Raw genomic sequence first — 12074 nt, forward strand, 5'->3', positions numbered from 1 at the left:
TCAAGGATGTATGCGAAACTTCTGAGTTCAAAGATGCATTATTTTCGTATTGAGTGGAGAGAAAGAGTGAGTTTGTCGGATAATATACATAAAAGTTCCTAAAAAGTATTAAAAAACTACCTCGTATATTGTATTAGGACGCCACGGTGTTCGTTTAAGGTTAACTGGAATCGTAAAAATCTATCGTCAAATCGAGCTATTTCATCATCTAATCTGTATTGTACCGGTCCCTACCTAGTACAAGGTAAATTTGCTTGTAGTCTTAACATTTTGTATCACACGAGTTTGCAGTTTGGTACAGGAAAATTGTTACATTTGTGGGTGTTGCTTTGTTTATGTTGGTGTTTAATAATTAGATGTATACCTAATTAACTGAAATTTCTGTTTGACTGAGAACACTTTTTGTATTTAGGCGGTATGGATCAAAGGGAGCTGCCTTCGGACAGTGACGAGAGTGATGAAGATTATGTGCCTTCAGGTAGGAATTTGTTTTTTAATTTTTGTTTATATGGATTTATATCGTTTTTCCTCCCGTCGCAATCGACATAAAACATGTACCTGTAGACGGAGCTGTATGTCTTCTTGTATCGGTATGTGAACATGTGCGCATTCAGTAATCAAGAGGTGAAAGTGGTGCATTTCATGTAAGAAAATTTTTGTCGCGTACGAGAGACTGTACGAATACAGAGATAAGCGTGTGTCGCTTATTCTTAGAGTAGCTTGTATGACGACCAACCAAAAAAATGTAGGTATTTGCTGAAGCGTTTGAAAGAAAAATCGTTTATCAGATCGTAACGAAATGCTGCTGTCATTTAGGGCCACGTGCGTGATAATACAGTGAATTGCCACATAATTTATTTTATAGGCCTGTAAATTACATTAAAAGCATTGTTTGTACGTGCGATATAAGACGAATCCGGAATAACCCAAGTAATATGTAATTAACCGTTTATAGCCTATTTGAATACCAAAATGTTCTCATGTTCAGTTTTCAGTTATTGTATTTGCATTTAGGTACCTGACTAAATATGCCACTTTCTTAGCAGTAAACGTGCGCAATTTTGCATAATGTTGTCACAGTCTGTGGATTTAGTTATCTATCCAAAAGGCTTACTCCAGTGTTCTCACACGTAACCGATATTTTGTGATCAGAGTACGCAATTTGATTTACTTACTTATTCAATCCAAGGATCATCTCAAAATCATGTAGGGAGTTGTCATGGTAATACAATAATTAGCACAAAATACATACATAGAATAGGGAATACTTCAATATGTTCTACAGGTATAGGATAAATATGCTCTACAAGGATGGTTTCTATCTGTTTCGCTAATTACTTGCCAGGTTAGTTTCAATCATTATCTGAATATATAATGTTTTTCATTTTAAGGAATTTTTGTAAGAATATGTAGCAGCAGCAACTATTAAACCCTCATAAGTCAAGAGCTTAAACATCCCAGAAGAAAAAGAAAGAAAGAGGAAAAAAAGGAAGGGATAATCTCTTGTCTGGGTACGATTAGACTGTTCAGGTATGTGAGCAATAGTGGGTGAATTCTGTGTGGAGCTTGTAACATCTGAGTTTCTTTCACTGCTCAAGTAGTTGCATTGTTGAAAATTTCAATTATACACTAGACTGGTTGCCAAGTGTGTGTGTGTGTGTGTGTGTGTGTGTGTGTGTGTGTGTGTGTGTGTGTACACAGCCAAGAGATGTGAATGTGAAATAAAGGTTGTGGTGATGGATTGATGTGCAGGATACCCTGATTTTTACTTTCACATAACAATTAGCACACTCACCAATAAAAAAGTCTGCTGGGGCAAATTCAGTAAAGGTGTGTATATTAGATGATGTATGAACCTCCAATGAATACTTTGTCTCATTCTATTTAGCCTTATATATAGTGCACATAAACTACAAACAATTTAAGAGGGACTACCAAGTCACTCTTTACTTCATCCCCTTGGTGCGCTTTGCATACTTAGGTAATAATATTTCTCCCTGTTTCAAAACCCTGCATAATAATATTTTTTTTTATTTTATTTTATTTTTTTTTATATGAACTCTTACACTCCAGTAATTTGCTCTTCAGTTCTTTCTCTGTTTGGGTCATTCCAGAGTTATGCATAAGGTGTATGCACTAGTAAACAGTTACAATACCCAGAACGATTCTCGAGAAATACCTTTTTTTCTCACAGTATTAAATGTGTTTATAATGCTGATGAACATGATGTGTTTTTATAAATATCATAATGAAAGTATAATGCCATAAAAAGTTTAAACAATAAATTATTTTCTTTTCTGTGCAGAAACAAAATATCCCACTTCTACACAGTGGTTTAAATATGATTTAGTACCATTTGTGAAACTTCATTTTCCTCTGAAGAAGAAATTTACAATAGTTCCGTCTTTTTGAGACGAGCGAACTTGCATGGAGTCTCTTCAGCCTTGTCTTCACTTTAATTTATCCGACCCATTTTTATATATATAGAACATTTACATTTGTAGTTTCTAGCCATTAAAGAAAGAGCATGATATAAGCCATTTTATTTATTCATCCAGTGATCATCTCACAATGATACAGGATTTGTGATCATAATGCAGTGAAAATAAATAGCTCAGAATATACATACACGTTGAACGTATTGAAGTTAGCTTTTACAAGAATAGGACAGGTGATCAAGAGTTCTGCTCTGTGTCCTAACACTTTTGTGCTGAAGAAAAGTGTTTGAATCTCGTGTGTGTGTGGGGGGAGGTGGGGGGGAGTAGGTGTTGTTCATTTTACCTGTAGAGATTTATTGCAAATGATGATATCAGTCATACATTGTGAATGGCTTGTTAAGTTTGAGACTTTTGTGGTTGGTGGGTATTGTTGGGTTTATTTTAGCAGTACAGGTTAAGCAAGTTTATCAGTACCAGCATTTGTGTTCTGCCCTTCCTGTTGATATCACTGTTTCGTGGTTAACTGGTATCAGTTTAGTGGTAGTGGCTGATTGGAGCTACTGATATGTTAGATTGTTTTTTTTTTTATTTTTTTATTTTTTTTAGTGTGAAATTGATGATTTTTTTGCATTTTTGTTGTACTTTGTGGGGGGGTGGGGAGGGGAGATTGTCTATGCCCATGGATTTTCCCTTGTTCGGTTTTTTTTGCAATATGGTTGCACGAATGACATCACGGGATTTTAGGTTTAGGTAGGTTGTTGAGTTGGTTGGTTTTATGTTCTGTGGACCATTTGCATGATAAATCGCAGTTATGTGGAATGAGTCATTTCACATTCACATTGCAAATTAATTTGTAAATATGGCTAAGTGCTGAACATTATATTTCTTTATTTTTTTATATTGTGAGTAGGCTAGTACAGGGGTTAACTGAAGCGTCCGATCCCATCCGTCAGGTTTGACCCGTGACATAAGGCTATTGTGGTGTGTGACGTCATGACGGCACGGAGTTTGGTTTGTGTGTGTGTGTGTGTGTGGCTTGTTTGTAGGTGTCGTGTTGCTGTTGGTGGTGCCCTCTGGTGGTGTGTTTAGGGGTGTCGTGTTGTGTGGTGTATTGGGGTCAGTTTGGTCTTACTGCTTGTTCTGGCTGGTTCTCGTTTTGGCTGTGTGAGGAGAGGAATTGTTTTCAGTGAGTTAACGATTTAGTGTTTTTGTGTGAAAGCTATTGTAGTGCTGTTCGCTGTAGGTCATGTGCTAATTTGATTAAATTAATTTGTTGTTGCTCTTGTATAGGTATGGATATGACAGATAAAATTAATAGTGTGTGCTTGCATACTATGAAGGGGGTGAGTCCGCTGGGGTTGATAAAATTTCTGCAGCTGTTTGGGTTGTTGGCGGAGGCGGTGAAGTGTGCTGTTTGTGGGCATGACATGACATTGACAAAAGTGTGCCTGTATGAGACTGTAGTGGCTGACCTAGGTTACGGCACTGGAATTTTGTTGTGGTAAGTTTTTATTTTTCTTGTTTTAAGTGTATTTGTTCTGTGGTGGGGTCGTTCTGAGTTGTGTGGTTTTTTTGTATTGGTGATTTGGTATCGTGTGCTGGTTTGTAGGTATGTAGTTGAAGGGAAGTTTTTAGATTCTAATTTGTGGTCATATCTGTGGGTTTTTTTGTATTGGGAGTCACTGTTGACCTATGTGGGTGAAGGGAACTCTTTTATTCCAATGGGTGGTTGTGGCTGTGGGTGTTTTTGGTATCGGGGAGTTGCTGTTGAGCTATATGGGTCAAGGGAAGTGTTCGATTCCAGTTTGTGGGATCAGGAGCTGCTGTTGAGCTATGTAGATCAAGCGAAGTGTCCGATTCCAGAAGATATTGTGTTTAGTGGAATTTTGGGAGTTTTGTGTTGTCGGTTTTTTCATCATTTTGTGTGGTTTGGTATGGTGGTGTGTGTGTCTATATTTGTTTATGTTTACTTTGTCCCCACCCAAAAACCCCCAGTTTCCCACGCTTGTCCCGTTAGTTTCATTAGGATTTTAGTGGAACATGTGTGTGTTGGTTTTTCAATGTATTTTCGGGTTTGTTGTCATGTGTACATAATGACGTCATAGGTGCCATATTGGAGTCGTAGTGTATGGTCGTTTCCGCCATATTTGTGATGTCATGGGTCAAAGCAGACGGGTGGAATCGGACCCTTCCATATTTCCGTAGTACAGATGTGAGTTAGTAATTCCTACCCACCTCCTTGTACATATTAGAGAAATAGAAATTACTCTATGGTTTACGAAGAGTTGTCAGTCATCTTACTGATTTTTCTCTCCCCAAGATTTGCAGTGATTAAGTGCAAATGTGGCAGAACTGAGTTTCTTAGGAGTTCCAAACATACTTTTTACAGTTTAAATTCTCGTCAATATTGACATGTTGTTGTTGTTGTGGTCTTCAGTCCAGAGACTGGTTTGATGCAGCTCTCCATGCTACTCTATCCTGTGCAAGTTTCATCATCTCCAAGTACCTGCTGCAACCGATATTTTTCTGAATCTGCTTAGTGTATTCATCTCTTGGTCTCCTCCTATGATTTTTACCCTCCACACTGCCCTCTAATACTAAATTGGTGATCCCTTAATGCCTCGGAACATGTCCTACCAAGCGATTCTTCTTCTAGTCAAGTTGTGCCACAAATTCCTCTTCTCTATTCTGTTCAGTACCTCCGCATTAGTTACGTGATCTACTCATCTAATCTTCAGTATTCTTCTGTAGCGCTATTTGTCATCCATGTTTTACTTCCATACAGGGCTACACTCCATACAAATACTTTCAGAAAAGATTTCCTGACACTTTAATCTATATGTGATGTTGACAAATTTCTCTTCTTCAGAAACACTTTCCTTGCCATTGCCAGTCTTCATTTTATATCCTCTCTACTTCGACCATCATCAGTTATTTTTCTCCCCTAATGGCAGAACTCATTTACTACTTTAAGTGCCTCATTTCCTAACCTAATTCCCTCGGCATCACCTGATTTAATTTGGATACATTCCATTATCCTTGTTTTGCTTTTGTTGATTTTCATCTGATATCCTCCTTTAGAGACACTGTCAATTCCGTCCAACTGCTCTTCCAGGTCCTTTGCTGTCTCTGACAAAATTACGATGTCATTGGTAAACCTCAAGTTTTTATTTCTTCTCCATGGGTTTTAATTCCTACTCCAATTTTTTCTTGTGTTTCCTTTATTGCTCGCTCAGTATATAGATTGAATAACATTGGGGATTGGCTACAACCCTGTGTCACTCCCTTCCCAATCGCAGCTTCCCTTTCATGCCCCTCGACTCTTATAACTGCCATCTAGTTTCTGTACAAATTGCAAATAGCCTTTTTCTCCCTGTATTTGACCCCTACCACCTTCAGAAATTGAAAGAGAAGATTCCAGTCAACATTGTCAAAACCTTTCTCTGAGTCGACAAATGTCTGGAACATAGGTTTGCCTTTCCGTAATATAATTTGTAAGATAAATTGTAGGGTCAGTATTGCCTCACATGTTCCAGCATTTCTATGGAGTCAGAACTCATATTCCCCGACGTCGGCTTCTACTAGTTCTTCCATTCGTCTGTAAAGAATTCATGTTAGTATTTTGCAGCCGTGACTTATTAAACTGATAGTTCGGTAATTTTCACACCTGACAACACCTGCTCTCTTTGGGATTGGAATTATTATATTCTTCTTGTAATGTGAGGGTGTTTTGCCTGTCTTGTACATCTTGCTCACCAGATGGTAGAGTTAAGTCAGGGTTGGCTCTCCCAAGGTTCTAATGGAATGTTGTCTACTTCTTGGGCCTTGTTTCGACTCAGGTCTTTCAGTGCTCTGTCAAATTCTTCACACAGTATTGTATCTCCCATTTCATCTTCATCTACATCCTCTTCCATCTCCACAATATTGTCCTCAAGTACATCGCCCCTGTATAGACCCTCTCTATACTCCTTCCACCTTTCTGCTTTCCCTTCTTCACTTAGTGCTGGTTTTCTGTCTGCGCCCTTGATATTCATGCAAGTGGTTTTTTCTCCAAAGGTATCTTTTAATATTCCTGTAGGCAGTATCTATCTGACCCCTAGTGATATATGCCTCTACATCCTTACATTTGTCCTCTAGCCATCCCTGCTTAGCCATTTTGCACTTCCTGCCAATCTCATTTTTGAGTCGTTTGTATTCCTTTTTGCTTGCATCATTTACTGCATTTTTATGTTTTCTCCTTCCATCAGTTAAATTCAGTATCTCTTCTGTTGCCCAAGGATTTCTACTAGGCCTTGTCCTTTTACGTACTTCATCCTCTGCTGCCTTCACTATTTCATCTCTCAAAGCTACCCATTCTTCTTCTACTCTATTTCTTTCCCTTGTTCTTGTCAATCATTCCCTGATGCTTTCTCTGAAACTCTCTACAACCTGTGATTCTTTCAGTTTATCCTGGTCCCCGTCGTCTTAAATTCCCACCTTTTTGCAGTTTCTCCAGTTTTAATCTACAGTTCATAACCAATAGATTATGGTCAGAGTCCACACCTGCCCCTGGAATTGTCTTACAATTTAAAACCTGGTTCCTAAATCTCTGTCTCACCATTATATAATCTATCTGAAAACTTCCAGTGTCTCCAGGCCTTTTCCATGTATACAGCCTTCTTTCATGATTCTTAAACCAAGTGTTAGCTGTGATTAAATTATGATCTGTGGAAAATTCTACCAGGTGGCTTCCTCTTTCATTCCTTACTCTCATTCCATATTCACCTACTACTTTTCCTTCTCTTCCTTTTCCTACTATCTAATTCCACCCGCCCATGACTATGAAATTTTCATCTCCCTTCACTATCTGAATAATTTGTTTATCTCGTCATTCAAGTAAAAGTTTTGAAATTTCCAACGTATTTATTATTTCCTCACCATGTGTTACCTTTATCATTGGTTTAGTACCCCTCCCTGATGTTCAGAAGTGAATATGAATACGGTGTGCCTTTTCACAATAGAGAGTGAGACTATTCACAGAAAACCAGTTAATGACACACTTAAGAATGTTGTTTACCACTTCTTCTGTTGGTGTATGCATACTTGGATTGATTACAAAACTGTGGTCATCCACAAAAAGAACTAATGCTGCTTCTTGTATATTTGACAGAAACGCAAGGAACACTGGTGGACCTAAGATTGAGCCTTGGAGAACTCCACATCTGCCATTTTGATTTCACAGACTGTCTAAGCTGATGCACAGTATCTGATTTGTCACTATTTTCATTTTGGTTAGTAGCCCGCTTTTCATGGTTGAATGCGGTATTATGACTATCTTTCCTCCCCACCACCTGCATTTATTAATCATGTCCCAATTAACATGCAGTTTTAGATACATGAATAACATTATAGTGTGTGCTCAATAACATTCAACATAACAGTAGATGCAGGATGCTCAATCCAAAAGTAATGCGCCAAAAAAGTGTAATTTTGCACCTACTCTCTGTTCCTTTCAACTGCCTTATGTAACCATGGAACTAAGGCCTGAATGTCTGAACGGTAAAAGTCGGGAATAGCATGTTTGAGCCACAGTCGTCACAAGTAAGTCATTGTCTTCCAATCTTGTACCACGAAAGGATTACTTCAGTTTACCAAGGAGGTGGTAATCACATGTAGGCAGATCAAAGCTGTGGGGTGGAGCCTTCAGTGTTGTCTAATTGTGCTATGCAATTTCAGTGAGGTTTTCTCACATGTATGTGAATGTGCATTATGATGTTACCGTAAAAATTAATGTTTTGCCATTGTTATTGAACATGTTTTATTCAAGCATGAAGTTCTTTATGGGTTGCCACGTACACTTCAGAGCTGATAGTGATTTCTATGGCATGATGTCCACAAGCAACAGTCTTCCTGAATTGAGGAAATATGGTCACTATCACTTTTCCTGCTGGAGGCACAGTTTTGAATTTCTTCATATATGACAAATTTCATGAGACCATTTGATCAATTAACCTTCAGTCTGTGGTTCAAAGTTATCCAAACAGTTTTCATTTTTGCAAGGAAGAGAATTGTTGTAGTGTTCCAAAATTTTGTTGCACACTGTCTTTTGTGTTGCTTAGTGGACATTCTAGAATTCTACCTGGCACAACCCTTTTACGGCTTCAACTCTCTCAATATTCTGCATACACTCACTTCTTTTACTCCCACAGAGACTGTAAGTTTGTTCATTGTTATGTGTTTTGATTATAGTAGGGAAGGTGAATTGTCAACTTATGTTTATTAGGAGAACTTTGTAGGTCATCTACAAAGGAGGCAGCACACAGAACACTCGTGTGAACCATTCTTGAATACTGGTAGAGTTTGTGAGGTGTCCACCATATTGATTTGAAGGAAGACAGTGAAGCAGTTCAAAGGTGTAATGCTGGATTTGTTACTAGTAGGTTCAGTCCGCATGCAAATATTAGAGAGATGCTTCATTAACTCAAATGGGAATCCCTTGTGGCAAGACAACTTTTCATGGTGCACTGTTGAGAGTGAATTCAGAGAACTGGAACTTGTGGTTGAATGCAGATAGAGTTTGCTGCTGCCAATGTATATTTTACAGAAGGACCACAAAGATAAGAGAAATTAGGGCTTTTACGAAGGCACATAGGCAGTTTTTTTATTCCCCCCCCCCCCCCCCCCCCCTCCCTCGCGCCATTTGTGAGAGGAGCGGGAAAGGGATTGGCTACTAATGGTACAAGGTATCAATCACCATGCACTTTACGGTGACATGTGTACTGTGCATGTAGCTGCAAATGTAGACCTGTCACTCTGTGGAAGTTCGTGCATATTGGTATGCCTGTTTCACCAGATAATCTGCTCCCCAACGACTAACTGTATCAATCAATACTGTCAACCCCTACACCTTATTCAGTCTCATTTGAATGTTCATCACTGTCTCGTTCTCACAAAACAGGAACTCTACAATGGCACTTTGCTTCAAATGAACATCAAATGATGGAGTGCTGTGACAGTGCGACTTGCAGTAACAGGTTCAATTAAATTTGAATACAATTGGGAAAAAAAATTTATGACCTATGTGAATAGCAAATATGTTGAACAGAAATTGGATTTTTTTTGGGGGGGGGGGGGGGGAAGGGGGGGGTTGTTCTTTCCTTTTGGAATGACCTGCATACTTTTTGTGCCTTATGTGTTTATAATTTTTCGTAATTAAAATTTTAGTGTTAAAAGTGGGTCATTGATGCTGAAAAGTAGAATAGATAAAATTCGATTCAGTTTTTGTTCCATAGACCCAAAAAATGGGATGATTCTCTTGGGTATGGAACATGTCAGAAAGTATAACTTAAAAACATAAAACATTTGAATACAATGCTTACTACCCTTATCATTTGTCAGGAGATTGCCTAAATAGGTGAATACAATGCGGTAAACTGGAACAGCTAATATTTACAGAATTAACACGCTGTCAGAATGAAACATTATGCACTATTGATAAATTTATCAGACAATGGAAAATCCAGGATGGAATGTACACTATTCTCTCCTTTTCCACTACTTCCCCCTTCCCAACTCTCCCTTGTCCTCTGTCTAAACTGCAGCATTTCACTGTCAACCACCGCCAGCCATAATATACCACCCGCTCCCCACCCCAGCCTCCTCCTTAACCCCACTCAGTCGCCACTCCCATCATGCACTGATGCTGCTGCTTGCAGTGTGGTTTCAGTGGCCTCAGACTGCAGTCACTTTTGTGAGTCGCTTTTGTGTGTGGGGGGCTTATGTGTGTGTCTTGTTGATGAAGGCCAATGGCCGAAATCTTTAATTGTGAGAGTCTTTCTTTGTGGCTATCTCAGACTCAGCATTACCGCTATATGGTGAGTAGCAACTTTCCTTCTAATAATATTAATAAATTTACCATACACAAAATGTGTAATCTTGACTGTTGGGACCAAGTGCTGTCAAAACTGAAATCTTAGACATTTTTACTTAAGCTGGCGTAACATTCTCTGTTAATATATTCATCTATAAGAGTAGAAGGAGTTGCCTATCAAAAAGTCTTTCAATCTATGTTTAAATGTGTTTTTAGTGTTTGACACATTCCTGCAAAAACTTAAAAGTGTTTTATGACCTTCTTCCTCAGATACCAAGGTGACTAAAATATGTTATTAAGAACATACACAGCCATTTGCATAGTTCTTGTAGAGGAACTACAGATTATGATTACATTTTCTATTAAATATTTGGCAGTATTTCACTGTGCAGAGCAAATACACATTTTAAAACTCTTTTTGCTATATGAATAGGGTGTTGGCTGTAGGAAAATTGTCACTCGCCAGACATCTATGTTCAACTGTTCCATGATGTCCGCACATGCATTGGTGTCACTTGCTACACACAAGTATTTTCCTATGTATAGTGTCTTCAGTTTGTGCATGTGGTGTGTGTCATTTGTGTATTGTTGTTAACTTTGGCATACATTATTTTGAGACTAAGGATTATTGCTACACAATGAAAACTCATTGCCTCTGAAGATATGTCTGCCTGTATGCACAAATAGCCCTAATGAAGCTCATGTGACCATTGCTTGACAGCTCTGGTTGATCTTACTGACAGTCTTTGCTGCTGTTAATGAAAGAAAAGAATTACAACTGAAATTAAATTTAATATGAATACTAACTTCAAGTAAACAAATATTTGATCATCCTGTGCAAAGATGGCAGTTATTGTGCAACAAAGAATATTTAACAGGGCTTGTTTTAATGCCATGCTAGATTATGTGAAGATTAATGCAATTAAAACACTTAAAAATTCAGGTATCATATAGGTTAAAATCTTTGGTAATGTGTTTCTCCCCATTCTGCACCGCCCTTTCAGCTTCAGCCAAGATAGCACCATGGCTCCGCATTTGGAGGGGTGTGGTTCTGGCAAATACTGGGAATAGTTACTTGTTTGTTAATGTGGTGTTATCCCAAAGACATGTGCTTTTAGGGGAGTTTGTGGCCTATTTGAATCCATTTATTTTGAACTAGGGATACAAGGACATGATAGGTCTGCATGCAGTACAGTCTGGGGATGTATATCTAAAAATTACTGTTGTAAATGCCAACAGCTATTGATCTCATTGTGATGTGTATGAATAAAATTGATTATAGATCTTTAGTGGTAGAGTAATTAGAACACCAACAAGCAGTCATTGGACTTTGGTGTGCAGTTTGTTTGGTTAACATTGAGCTAAAACCTGCGGGAGGCTGTAGGGTAAGTGGGCACTGTGGGAGTAGGTGCCTGGTGCATGAGGAGCGAGGCTATTCTTCCCATCATTTGCATCCTCAATGGCTAACATTTCTGATGCTGCTGTGGGTAATAGTCAACATAAATAATTTTTCATTACACAGGTGCAAGGACGATTTTATTGCCTTACTTTTTCCAGGGAGAGAGATAGGCGAGGGAGTGGGGTGGAAGTTGCTCATAATAAAGAAAAAACACAGGTTGCAAAATTTTTTAGTGGCTTTCCTTCTTTGTGAACTCTTGGCTGCATTCATTATATTGTTTAGATGCAATCCTATCTTCTGCATATGTTACCTCAGGATGTACTTGATGAACTGGAAGTGTGTTCATCCCTCCCTGGACTGAGGTTCCAGAATTTTGGTGGATTGCAGA

General features: G+C 38.5%; 1 protein-coding gene across 4 annotated transcripts in view; it reads left to right on the forward strand.

The window, feature by feature from the left end:
- Positions 1-14: 14 nt before the first annotated feature.
- LOC126475454 (craniofacial development protein 1) overlaps positions 15-12074 on the forward strand; it is a 59235-nt gene continuing 47175 nt past the window's right edge. Inside the window, exons 1-2 of one of the 4 annotated variants that reach the window (XM_050103329.1) lie at positions 15-244; positions 413-478. In XM_050103329.1, the coding sequence (XP_049959286.1) occupies positions 418-478 (61 nt within the window). In that variant the 5' untranslated portion in view covers positions 15-244; positions 413-417. The other 3 variants (XM_050103330.1, XM_050103332.1, XM_050103331.1) reach the window with 3 other exon arrangements.

Source organism: Schistocerca serialis, chromosome 4 (assembly GCF_023864345.2).
Source record: "Schistocerca serialis cubense isolate TAMUIC-IGC-003099 chromosome 4, iqSchSeri2.2, whole genome shotgun sequence".
Taxonomy (NCBI): domain Eukaryota; kingdom Metazoa; phylum Arthropoda; class Insecta; order Orthoptera; family Acrididae; genus Schistocerca; species Schistocerca serialis.